Source organism: Trachypithecus francoisi, unplaced genomic scaffold (genome assembly GCF_009764315.1).
Source record: "Trachypithecus francoisi isolate TF-2019V2 unplaced genomic scaffold, Tfra_2.0 Lachesis_group15, whole genome shotgun sequence".
Lineage (NCBI taxonomy): Eukaryota > Metazoa > Chordata > Mammalia > Primates > Cercopithecidae > Trachypithecus > Trachypithecus francoisi.
The window spans coordinates 25,440,075-25,453,471 of record NW_022681460.1 but is presented as its reverse complement, the minus strand read 5'-3'; the positions used below and the strand labels follow the sequence as shown (position 1 = coordinate 25,453,471).

The window sequence follows — 13,397 nt, the reverse complement described above, 5'->3', positions numbered from 1 at the left end:
AAATAACTTTCATTCTTTTCATGTTGTTTGGCCCAATAGCTTCAGGAACTCTATGATGGTTTATTTAGGCCTCACTGAAGCAGAGGCAATACCCATAAAACTTCCACAGCAACAAACAAAATTGTCATTGAAGCACAAGGGATTTATCATTAGGATGTATGCACATACCTATCATGTATGTATGTGACGTCTTTAAAACACTCTACAAATCTTTTTGAATTGCAACATGTATGACATTAAGTTCTAGCTTATTATCCTATATTTGGTGTACCATTTGGAAGTCTTGAATTTGCACTTTCCCAAGAACTGTAGTTAAGAGTAAAAGGCAGAGGAAACTGATTATTTCTTGCCTCCAAGTATCTTACCTGCCTATGCTTAGTTTACAAGCTCAGATAAATGTTATTTTCAGGCAAGCTGTGAATTATATCAAATGATTTTGAAAGACATAAAGAAAAGCCATAGCTTGGATTGTTAGTAAATAAAGACCTCTCTTGAAATTCATGTCGACTTTCCACATAGAAAGTGGAAGGAAACTTTTCTGCAAAGCAACTCATCCACATAAAAAATAGTCAAAAAGGATTTCATTTAATTAGTGATATGTAAAGACTCTTGCATAGAAAAAGGTTACAATGTAATGCAAAAAGACTAGGTACAGTAATTTTAAAACAAATATTTAAAAGTATAATTTTGCATAATGTTTAACATTCTCATGTTTATTGCTTTCTCCACACAGTAGAGAAATGAAGTGCATAATACATGTTGTGTCTCTTATCTTTTAAACATAAACTCTCACATGCTTGATTTCAGCGTAAGAGATTATTTTGTCATTAAACGAAATCGAAAAAACAAAACCACAACCCCATTACATAGCACTAGTTTAGGCATGGGCAAAAATAACTTATGTACATCCCATTGCATACATTCATCTTGCTTTGGGATCAAATGCAATCACTAACTTGACAAAGAGCTTTAAAAATTGTAGCTTTTCTCTTCCCAGTGCTCCCTCCTTGCTTCATCACCTCCAGAAATGTAACTTCTCCCAAAGGGTGACAAGAATAGATGTTGCATTATTAGGAGAAAATGAAGAGGATAAATATATAAAAATAGTCCAAATGAAACTGAATAAATTAAACCAAACTCCTACAAACTGGAGTTTTCAAGTTGGCATGAATTAAATAGCCTCTGGTGGGCACATGGTAAACAACTGCTCATAGGTGCACTATATAAATGTAAGGTTTATATAAAGAAGCACCGTATTTTGAGCCATTGAAAAAAAAAGTGCCTGGGGGCTTGCAGGCAGAGCAGAAATGCTTATTAATCTGAGAATTGATGAAATAATTGCTTATACCAATGCACTGCTAAATGTCACCTCTTGGCATGTCTGTACAGAGAAGGCAAACTAAGATAAAACTAGATCTTTCAACTTGAAAATTATTTTCAGCAGTCATTTTGACCAATAAAACCTGTTAGTTTCAGCAGAATACTCTTTCTGGCACGGTATTAAAATGTCTGCAGCCTATTGCAAGACTTCTGTGCCTTTCCTTTCTTAACCTATCCTCCACACTCGTCTTTTCTTGTGCAATGTTATATATCCAGAAGAAAACTTCCTAAGCTCAGGCACTTATGAAACATGACTCTCTCACTCTCTCTATATATATTTCCCATCTAGTCTCAAGATAATTCAGTCAGGGCATTTTTCTTCCCCAATTCAGACATAGTGATGCATTGCTGGATGGTACAGTCCATACATTTTCCAGGAAACTTCTAAATGGTAACAAGTGTGAAGTTTTCAAAAGTTGCGATGTCAGTTACCGAGCTGCCTTAAACCAAACAAAAAAGAGAGAGAGAAAAAAGAGAATACCACATTTCTACTCGTGAGGTTTGTGTCTCAAATAGCTTTATTGTTCCTTTGTGGATCTGTAGGCATCTGTATGGCTACCTTCAGGGTGCAGAGGTTTTAAGCTGACTCTGAAATGGAGGACATTCAGTTACTATTGCAAGAAGTTCAAGAAAAATTTAAAAAGCTCCAACTTCTGTCCCCCAGGGTCGGTAAGGTTTACTGTTTGTTCCACTGCTGGTCTGCTGAGGACTGGACGTGGCTGATACTGACAAGGTCGGGCTGATGGCTGTGGCCGCGGCCACTGCTGCTGCTGCGTTTGGGGGGAGCATGGGGAATGCCCCCGCGAAGGACAGAGGGAAACTGTGTGCAGCCGCGGTGGCTGCTGCGGCTGCAGCGTGGACGGTGGCAGAGAGGGACAAAAGAGAGGTGGAGAGAGGTGGCACGCAGGGGGCTACACTGCCCGTAGATGGCATTCGGAGGGCTGAATCCGCGTGGGCAAACGTGGCCGTGAGGAGAGCAGAGCCGTGGGCAGGAGGCACTTCTGAAGTTGTGGAGAGGCGACAAGGGGTTGACTCTGAGGCATGGAGGCCATTGGGCTGGAGCAAGGCTGCGGGCAGGTGGTGGAAGGCGGCGGCCCAGTGATGTGGGTGGAGCGGATGATGGTGGTGGGCCATGGAGGATGTCATGGCCGCCGCCTCCCGCTGGGTGGCGCAAGTGCTGAGATGAGACACGAGCCGCACCCGCAGCGGATCCGAGGAGTCCAGGCCTTCCACGGAGCTCAGGTACCGCGCCACTTCTGTTAGGCACTCTCGGAATCCGATGCTCATGAAGTCCATGGCAAGAGCGTGTGCGTCAAAGTAGCCTAAAAGTGGGTTTGAGCAAAGTAGGGGACAGGAGAGAAATGGGGGGGGAGGTAGGGGTGAGAAAATGGTATAGTTAAGAATAACCACCCACTGATGTTCCACTCTGTCCTTCAGAAGACTGAAGTGGAACGATAATCCTTTCTGAAAATATTGCCAGCTATTTATGGTTTTAATTTTGTGCAGAAGTCAAGAAGGTAATACTTTGCCACTCACATGTGTCACAACTCTGGCAATGCAATATGCTGCAGTTGTTCTTGCAGCTAAATATCACAGCGGGGAAAAAAATTAAGAACATCTGCGTTTCAAACACTTCCAGAGAAAGAAATGGGGTCTCCCCTTTTGTATTGTGGGATAGTGAAATTCCCCAGGAAACTTTTTCATGGAAATAGAGAGTTCCAGTCTCTCTGTCTCTGTCACATGAGTTGGAGATTAAAGGGCTTATCTGAAACATCTTTACTCTCTTGGTATTTTAACAGAGATGCCAAGTGCATCTTAGCAGCTTGAGGACTTTAGAAATGTGCTAGAATCGCAATAAATTCATAACTGCTTCTTGACTCACAATGTTTTTTATCAACAGAGTGAAAACATCTTGTCATAACTTTGTATAAAAAATTTAATGAAAACAAAATGAGTTTTTAAAAAAAATTTGGTTTCTTACTTGAAGATCTTATTTTTCTGTCAGTAATATAAGGCTAAGTTCCTGATATGAAAATACTGTATGTTAACTCCTAGTTTTTCTGAAGTTCAAATATATGTCCTTACATTTTTTTGGCATACACCCCAGAAAAAAATGTATATTAATTTTGTCAGTGTATATGCATGCACTCCTATACCTATGGTTACTACCATAAAAATGGTTAGATCTTGGTCACATTTATCTGAGTGTCTGTCTGAAGATAATACATTAGAATAGAAAACAATCATGTCTAATTATCAGAGTGCCCATGTAAGGCACAATAATAATGAGACATTTGGGGAAATATTGCCCTCTTTGAATGAGTGACACCTGGTATATACAAACAGATTATTTTTCATTTACAACATTTAAAAAGCAATTTCTAAATCAAAAGTTTAGTCTATTCATTTTGGGGATGTGTATATACATGAATAAGAAATATCACATTCGAACAAGGTTATTTATTAATTTATTTATCTTTGAGACAAGGTCTCACTCTGTCACCCAGGCTGGAGTGCGGTGACCCGATCACAGCTCACTGTAGGCTCCATCTCCCAGGTTAAATGATTTTCCTGCCTCAGCCTCCTGAGTAGCTGGGACTACAGGCATGTGCCACCATACCTGGCTAATCTGTTTGATTTTTAGTACAGACAAGATCTCGCTATGTTGCTCTGACTGGTCTAGCACTCCTGATCTCAAGCAATCCTCCTGCCTCAGCTTCCCAAAGTGCTGGGATTACAGGCATGAGCCACCACACCCAGCAGTTATTTTTATCTGGAATATTTACTAAATTATCTAAGTTTTTGCTGATCAAAGCATTACCTGTTTATTCATCATCTATTAAAAATTTGACTATCTTAATCTGTAATCAAAGAACTTCGGAAATAGTAGTCACGTATATTCAAATTCCTAAAGCTAAAATTCCAACAATTTGGAAGTCCCCAAAAGATATTTGTGGCAAATATATATACTACTAAAACAGAAACAACAATAGTACAAAGCTTAAACCAAGAGAATACCATGAAATATGGAAGATCAGCAGCAAAAACAGTTATCATCCCAGACTCTGACATAGTTAGCAAACAGAGCCTCTTGGATTAGGATGAAAAGCTATTCCTGAAGAAGAGGTATTCATGGAAAGATTTCACATTTTGGTCCTCAGGGTTCTGTAGGGCTTTGCAGACTTCTGACTCCCACGAGAGAAAGACAGGGGTAATGAATAGAATAGACAGAGTCCAGAAATCCAGAAGGATTTCGAAACTTAGGTTATTCTACTAAATCCTCTCTAGATACTATTGTCATACCAAGACAGACTATAAAGAATGAACTAACAGAATTGGAGCCCCAAGAGCTTCTAAGAATTTTCATTACTAGTCATGAAGTAATTGAAATTTGTGGTTTGCCTGCTATGTTTCATATATGGTTGAGCTCTCTGTTGTATCTTAAGGAATATAAATTATGCAATTTCTATCCTATTGTGGACTTCAAGGGAATTGAGGATAAGTAGCTTCCTTTTGTGCATGGATCTTGGGCCAAGAGTGACATACATGTCCATACCACTCCCTCTATGCCAGCACTATTCTATCAGCCTTAACTGAATTAACTTGTAACAGCCTTATGAGTTATATAGTATGGATACTACAACTGTCCTCTTTTTACAGATGATAAAATTGGACCAGCTCCCAGGGGACAGTAATTTACCCAAAGTCACAGAGCTAATCAATGACAGAACCAGGATTTGAAATCAGGCAATCCAGCTACAGATGCGATGCTCTTCACCACTGCACTATGAGGCAGTTGGTAGTCTTTTACAATGTTAACCCAAACTGCCAGCTCCCTTCTTTTTTTTCATTTTTTATTTTTGTTGCGATGGAGTTTCACTCTTGTTGCCTAGGCTGGAGTGCAATGGTGCGATCTTGGCTCACCACAATCTCTGCCTCCCGGGTTCAAGTGATTCTCCTGCCTCAGCCTACTGAGTAGCTGGGATTACAGGCATGCGCCACCATGCCCAGCTAATTTTGTATTTTCAGTAGAAACGGGATTTTTCCATGTTGGTCAGGCTGGTCTCAAACTCTGGACCTCAGGTCATCTGCCCACCTCGGCCTTGCAAAGTGCTGGGATTATAGGCATGAGCTACCACTCCCGGCTGCCAGTTCCCTTCTTGAAGGCCATTCTTCAGTGCAATGACCTCTTCAATGACCTGACAGGCGACGTGGATGGAGCCTACTTGGAAATATCTGTTCACAAACTATTCTGGGACAAATTTTAGGACTATCTAGGTGGCCAAGAATAGCAACCAAGATGGAACTTAGTTTTTATAATAAAGCCTAAGAACAATATTACTCTTTAGAAGTACAGCTCATGCCAAATATTTGAAACCCTGATAAGAAAACTTAGACTTGTGGCTAACAATGCTAAGGGAAGTAAAGCAATCAAACAAGTTTTCTCGTAGCATGACTAATTCAATCAGTATCCTAATATCCTGAAGTAGCAGTTGTAGAGACAGCATCATGGGGCTGCAGGGGCCTTTGGTGCTCATGTTGCTAGTGTAGCCTTCAAAGTGCAGCCCAGACTTTTTTCTTAGGTCAGAGGCACAGCAGTGGTCAAGCTACATGGATCATTGGCTTCTGTGATTTAATCCAGTTATCTTTTCTGTTATGTAAGAATGTTTGCATGTCATGCCATCATTCAGGATGGTTCCTTGAGAAGGTACAATCTGGGATAAATCAACCCATTGGGGCATCTCTGTACAATGGTTACCCTCCCTCCTACTAGACACAGGAAAAAGATGGTTAAGATCAGGGCTGATGTTCTAGAGATCCTCAACAGTATGGCCATACAGGAATTAAATACTGGTAACAGTTGCTTCCCTCCAATGCCCTGCCTCTGCCCTGATCTAGGACCCATATACTGTGTAGTAAAAGGTTAATGCTGAGCACAGGGAGGCCTCCAGGATTTAGTTGGAGCCCTTAAATCCTTCTGATACCTTCTCCTTATTCAGTTGTTAAATATACTGAATAACACCCTTGGCTAAGGTGAATATCCAAGGATTCTTTGAAGGATGAAAAACATTAAGAGGGGCAAAATCAAGTCCGACTTGTGATACGTAAGTGGGATAAAGAAATCTGAGTGAACTAGGATCTCAAGGCTATTGATGAAGAGATCCTCTCTCACCATCTTGATAATTCCTCCCTAAATCACTATCCAGTACAGAGGACACCTCTCTAGGGCCCTGGACCTGGAGTGCCTGCCCCTGTTTGCTTTCCCCAAGAATGACTCTGCTCCATTAATGGCTTCTAGTGTAGCGACTTCCTACCTGCACTTCAACTGTTCTGTTTGGTCTAAATTCAAGACCAGTCAAAATTTGAAAACAATAATGAAAATAACTCGAGTCACTTCCTTTGGAATAGCTGAATTATTTTCAGTCTTAGCCTTCATTTAATGAAGAAGGAGGAGGAGAAGGAGTAGGAAGAAAGAAGGAGAAGGAGGAGAAAAGGATTGCCTCTAACCTCCTGTTTATGTTTGGATGTTTGTGTGTTTGTTTTTTGTTCTTTCTGTACAGATTCCAGCATGCGCTTCTTAAGTCCTAAACAAATCTCTGACCAGGCTGCTGTGAATGAAGCTTTACTCCCACAGTATTATGAAAGCAAACACAAGCCCAGGGTCAAGTGCTTCTTTTGTTCCAGAAGTTCTTTCCCACGAGTTCAATCCTGCCATTAGCATTGATTTCCACGGCTTTAATCTGGGGCCACCTATCTCAGCTTGTTAAAGAACTGTTCAGCTATGACTTCCTTACAATATTAGTGGGAATAATATGAAAAGAGAAAGGTAAAAAAGGCAAAAAAAAAAAAAATGAAGTCATCTACTTACCTTTACCCCCTGTTGCTTGAAGCATCTTCAAATGATCCACTGTCATTTGCAATATTTCAGCTTTTTCTAACTTTGCAGATCCCTTCATAAATAAATAATAAATTATCATATGTCCTACAGAAACTAATTTGAAACATCATACACTGAATTTAGCAGTATGGCTTCAATTTCCCTCTCACTAGACAATTCCAACTTTTATTTTTTCACAGAAAACTTCAAATTATATTCAAACTTTACATGAAAGCACTAATTAATGTCATACCTAATGACAACTATTTGCTATTTGAACTTTTAAAGACTAAAAGAAACTAGAATAAATGACTTTTTTAAATCATAAGAATAACTATTCTCCTAAGATCACCACAGCAAAACGATTTCAGTTGTAAAAATCTCAAACTTTGCATTCAATCTGTATCTTGGTTAACAGTATGTTTTATTAAGGGGCATCAATAGTCTTCTATAAAGCCAAAGTCTAGAGGAGTTGCATAACAACTGCAGAAGATAAGGAGATAGAATTTTAGCAATTGATTGTTAAATTTTTTTAAAATAGAAAACTTCAGTAAGTCCTTTCACAGGTCTACTAAATCCTGGAATAAGGTATTCACACTAGAACAATATAATTGGATCTGCATTTCAAGCAGATCCAAACATTTTAAAAGGGAAGACTTTTACAGTTTTTTTCCTCCAATAATTACCAGCAGGTGTCACTGTGAATTTCTAAGCTCACAGACAAGAAGCAATAATTTACTACTTACCTAGGAAGCATCATAAATGCTTGAGGATTTTTGAACCTTTTAAAATAGTTCTTAACAAAATTGTCTTGCAAATATACTTTTATGTCCCTGCTTTCAAAATAAGGAAACCTCTAGTAATTAATTGAAATACAAATGTGTCATTTCAAACTGTCTCAGGGACTGTGGGTGGCTTCTCATTTCCTGGAAGAGCTAAATAATTACCAAAAATGTTCTTTTTTTTCTTTTTTAAGGACACTAAGGTTTATTTCAGGTCTCTACGCTTTACTTGTTTTGTAAAAATTATCAGCACCACATACGGTGAGAGTGCCAGAGTTACTTCACTGCTCTAAAGAACACTCTTCTAATCATATTGTGACAGGGCCAACTCACTAGGGTTGGTAGCCAAGCTCTGCAAATGGGAAAGCTTGTGTTTATGGTAACTAACTGCCAAACAACTGACGTTTGCTTTTAAGGTTTAAGTCAACATTTAAGGAAAAAAAAATCTAACAAACCAAGAAAAAAAATCAAACAGACTTCGCCTCATAACTGCAGACATTTCAGTACTCCCGAATTTTAAAAACATCATTGATTACTGGCATTTTCACTTGAAGCCTATTGGCACTGAAAATGCTACTAATCAAAACTACAATTTCCACATTATTTTTAGTTTATCAAACACAGTCTCTGCATATAGATTGGGTGTCTTGTCTTAAAAATGTATAATCAGTAGCATATTTTGTATTTGGTCAGTGTTTAATTTTTCCATGAAAATGGTACAAGCAGATTCAGTAAAGTCACTAATAATTGAAACTGCACTTTCTGGATAATTTCCAAGGACTTTGTAGGGCTTGTTTTATCATGTTTGCAGATTCATGAAGTAAACAAACAAAATGGAATAAACAAACAACTGCCGTCTTATTGGAATTAAATTGAAAGTATTTTCAACAAGGACATGCTGCCATATCCTTTGAAAGATGCTCTTAGAAATCTGTGTCATTAGCCATTGCGGCAGGGAGAGAGCCATGACTTCTCTAAAACCACAAAAGATTTAAACATTTGGCTTTCTGCTTTTCCAAGTGTGCAAAATCTTTTTCTTTCTTTCTTTTTGGTAAAGGAATAGGTGAACTATGAAAAGGGGCATTTATGATTAATTTCATTTTTACCAAACTTCTAAAAAGATGCCCCAAATCAAATGGCATTCTACCAACCCAGGGATTAAAAATGAAAGCAAATGGCTTGGTAAATAAATTTTATTAGTATTATTATTTAGGAAATAGAGCTAGAGATGCTATTTCTTGGGCTCTGATTGTTTTCTAATTAAAAAGATTACATTTTAAAAACATTTTGAGAAAAAAATGGTTTCTTTTTTTTGAAGGATACTGTATACAGCACAGTTTTAAATAAAACCACTACTGGTATTCATAGAAAGAACAGAGAAAGCATGAACACTGTTACCCTTAAGGGGAAAATAAGCTAAAGAATGGAAATGTTTTTCAACTCCATGATGGATTATGTTTTTAATAGTTTTGCCACAACAAAGCATTTTATTGAAATAGCTGCTCTGTGCCAGATCAGGGCACATACACCATTATTTTAATGAGCTTTAACAAGAACCCACATTCCCAGATGAGCGAATCAGATTGTTTGAGCTTTTTTGGGGGGGGGTGGGATGGGGGGGAGTCTGGGGAGGGGATAGCTTACTTGTTTTTCAAAAGCAGTTGGCACAAGTCTTCTCAACTCAGATAAACTGTTATTTATCCGATCCCGACGCCTTTTCTCTATAATCTATCCAAAAGAAACAAACAAAGTTTATGAATTCACAAATGATAAAATTACTCAAATGGAAAAATGTAACTGTTACACATTAGTATGAGCTATATGAACTAAAAAGGGGAAAAAAATCACATACCCCTCTCCTTTTCTTTCTTGCCATAATCTGAGATGTTGTTGTTGGAGAATTCAATCTAATCACAGAGCTAGTATTTTGCCTATGAAATAAGAAGAGTATGTCAGGTGCTGCATTAACATAACAATAGTTTCTTCTGGGTACTTGTGGCACCCATTAAATATTCAGAGTGATTCTACAGTTCAAGTCTGTGTTATTTTATTCTTAGTTCTTGTTTCACTCTTAACAGACTTTGCTTTCAGCCCGGCTGTCTCTTTTCAGGTAAAAATTGTGGCTTAATTTTTTTTAAATGAGTAATCCAGATGCTAACCCATTGGCCAAAATGTCCCAGAATTTTTACTTGAAAGTCTCCCAGTGAAATAATCATGGACACTTAGGGTGAGAAGTTAGCTATTAGCATTTTCTAGTTCCACTCATATATTTTAAAGTCAACTAATCTCAAATAGCTTCCCTTCTCCCTCCTGTCACGCACACTGAACAAAGTAATGCCGCTTTTTCAAATCAGGGTTATGTTAAGCACCACTATTACACAGATGTGCAGTCATCATACATCAAACTCTTGTCTCTAGGTGCAAACTTTAAAATAAATAGAAGTTATCTACTGTTTCAAAATTTCAGTTAGTCATATATTGCAATAGGAAAAAAACTGACAAACTTGATGTTCTGCATACTAATCTTCCAAAAATATTCCCTAAATATGCCACTGATAGGAAAATTAAAACTCATTTTATTATTAGGTGAATGGTTTATTTTGAAAATGAAACTGTAGGTGTGTCTCAGCCTTTAAGCTTAAATCTCTAGAAGCTGCAATTCACCTTGGATTTACTAATGAAAATATACTTTTATATTTAAAGTTCTGTCAAAGTATTATTTGGTCACATAATTTTTACAACCCTTTCTAGTTTGTATCTGTTTCTCTTCATAATTCATGGATACTATGCTTCTTTGTGTTCTCAAATTGCCCAGGTTCCTGTTTTTTGTTCTCTTTCATTTTAGAAATGCTGCACACACCAGGTTGCTATTACCCCACCTTCTCACTTCTGGATCTTATTTCTGAATTACCTGTCTCCCTCATTTTCACCCCTTCTTTACGGGTTTCACCTTTCACGTGATAGCTTCTGTTTTTCAGACCTCATTTTTAAAGACGGTACAACACTTTAATGATTAGATACTTAAACCTTGGTTTCATGTAAATATCTTTGCTCTTGCAGATTTCAGGCTTTGCTTTGTATATATTAGAATAACAATATAAAAGAAAACCAGTTTTCCAAAGGTAGGAAGAATTTCCCTCTTTGAGTGACAGCTGCAGATAAATAATTAAGGTGCTTCTGGTGATGCCAATTAGAAGCAATTATCATTTGACCCGCCTTGGCTCTAAAATGCCTCGGTAATCTCCCTCTGTCACAGGAAAGTGGAGGTCTGGCTTCTGTGATTACGACGCCGATCTCTTCCAGACTTGAGAACAAGCAGTCAAAGAAATGATGCCCTTTCCGATCCTTACATCTGTCACTCTTGCGTTAGCCAAGTCACACACGGTCAACCTGCAAAGTTCAACCTACTTAGCCTTGACATCGCAGGTTGCTTTAATTCCTCCAAAAATCAAGCTGTGATTTTGGTATCTCTAAAAATAAAAAATCAAATTGTTTCTATTTTCTCCTGATCTATTTTGAAAGTGCTCCCAAATACGGTTTCAGTGGCTGGGGCATCGCCTGTCGCCCGGACGTTGCCGTTCGCGCGCCCAACTGTGACAGCCAGGACCCTCCCTTGCCAACTCCTGCGGTCTGCCTTTCAGTGGCGTCTCCCATCCTGGCCACTCTACCCCTAAGGGGAAAACCCACATCCCCTGCCTCATCGCAACTCACGCTCTGCGAGAGCCCACCAAGCTTTCTCAGGCAAAACTTTCCCTCTCCACCCAGATGCTGCGGAGGGAGCCTCGGGATTTCCAGGGAGCCATGCGTGCACAAAGCTACCCCAAGCTCCCGAGCTGCGGGCCGCTCCCGCCGAGCCCGCGCTCACCCCGAGTAATTGTTCTCGCTCCCCACGTCGATGGTCTCGTCCATGTCGCTCTCGGAGGTAGTCTCTTCGCAGGGGCGCTTCATCCCGGCGAAAGACCGCGCGGGGCGCAGTCCGGCCGGAAGCTCAGACGCCGACCTGGGCGCAGCACCCTCGCGCCCGCCTCCTCCCTCCCCTGGCCTGGGCAGGCGCGGCTCCGGCGGCGGCGGCGCGGTCGGCTCCTAGCGGCTCTTTCCCACGCCGCAACTCTGCCCGGCCGCAAGAGCCGGCGCCGGCCACGCCCCCCCGCACGGGTGGGGCCACCTCACCCGCCCCCGCGCGCCGGCCCTGGCGGCCCGCCTGGCACCGCCCCCTCGCTGGTCGGCGTGGCCCGCGATTGGCTGGACCAGGGGGCGGGGCCGCGCTCGCCAATGCCTGCTGCGGGGCTCCGGCCGAGGCGTGGGAACGCGGCCGCGGACCTGGGACCCGGGCGCAGAGAGCCGGCCGGGAGCTGCCGGGGCGAGCGTGAGCGCGGTCTGCTAACCCCAGCCGAGGGAGCGCGCGGGCACGGCAGGGGCGGGCCCTGGACTTTGGGTTTCTGTTCTCCTCCGCGCCGCGCGGTCTCGCGGGCGAACTTTCAGTCCTGAGTGTAAAGAATAACCTCGAGCGCCTGGCTGAGTGCTAGCAGGCGCGTGTGACGTAGGGAGGTGCCGCGGCTCCTCCGGCCGCCCCACTCGATGGTCCCCTGTCTGGACCAAAACTGCTGACTGGCTGACCCGAGCAGTCACATTTGCCCTCTGGGCTTTTGAAACCCGTAAATCAAAATTGCTTTTGAATCTGACAACTCTCGAGACTACTTCCGCGGCCTCGGGGCTGTTTCATATAAGGACGCGAGTTTTCCCGATCAGGTCGGTCGACCAAGATACGATTTCCAATTTGCGATCCATCAGTTACTTCCATTGGGTCTTCGGCCCCCAGGGACTGTGGATCGTAGACCCCGCTGAGAAGCCCGTGGACTGGAGCTGTGTCAGCTCTGATGGTAGGAAAGACTAGATCAATGACGCGGGCATTTCAGGACATAATTGTAGATTTTCAAGTTCGAGTTTTTCCGAGCTTGGATTATCCAGATAATTGCCTCCAGTCTCCCTCCAGTCCCCTTGGTGTGTGCACTCGCAGCCGCAGAGTTAAGAGTCCGGGACGTGAAGATTGGCGCTTGGAAATTAAATTTGGTTTCTAAAGTATGAATTCGTGTCCAACAGTTCGTGCCTTGGACAACGTGGCTTGTGTAAAACTCAAGCTGTGTATTCAAAACATGTTTTCTAGCCGCTGGTTCTCTCCAAGTTATGTAGGACTTTTGAACTGGCCACCCCGCTGTGCGTCTGCGAGGGCAGGGACTGAGCGAGACCCAGCTGGGGGCGCCGGGGTCCGCTCGCCTGCTCCGGCGCGGCGATGCCGGGAGACAGGCGGCGGCTGGGTTGGGGTCCAGCCGGAAACCACACGTTGGCAGGGCCGCTTG

At 41.7% G+C, this 13,397-nt stretch overlaps 1 protein-coding gene across 2 annotated transcripts; it reads right to left on the bottom strand.

The window, feature by feature from the left end:
• Nucleotides 1–566: 566 nt before the first annotated feature.
• HEY2 (hes related family bHLH transcription factor with YRPW motif 2) lies at nucleotides 567–12,350 on the bottom strand. 2 transcript variants are annotated; one of them, XM_033234467.1, is made up of 5 exons: nucleotides 11,906–12,350; nucleotides 9,893–9,971; nucleotides 9,685–9,768; nucleotides 7,250–7,331; nucleotides 567–2,702 (listed from the first exon to the last, which is right to left on the bottom strand). In XM_033234467.1, the coding sequence occupies exons 1-5, from the start codon at nucleotides 11,986–11,988 to the stop codon at nucleotides 2,017–2,019; spliced, it is 1,014 nt and encodes a 337-aa protein (XP_033090358.1). In that variant the 5' UTR covers nucleotides 11,989–12,350; the 3' UTR covers nucleotides 567–2,016. The 2 variants fall into 2 exon arrangements, with proteins under 2 accessions (XP_033090358.1, XP_033090359.1); XM_033234468.1 differs by lacking the exon at nucleotides 11,906–12,350 and adding an exon at nucleotides 10,952–10,973.
• Between the last annotated feature and the right edge of the window lie 1,047 nt (nucleotides 12,351–13,397).

Bases quoted from the DNA above. Each gene is read 5' to 3' on its own strand.
- HEY2 (XM_033234467.1), bottom strand. From the start codon at position 11,988: ATGAAGCGCCCCTGCGAAGAGACTACCTCCGAGAGCGACATGGACGAG. The intron at 7,332-9,684 runs GTAAGCTATCCC...TTATTTATGAAG, and splicing joins CAACTGCTTTTGAAAAACAA to GGATCTGCAAAGTTAGAAAA. The intron at 2,703-7,249 runs GTAAGTAGATGA...ACCCACTTTTAG, and splicing joins TCAAGCAACAGGGGGTAAAG to GCTACTTTGACGCACACGCT.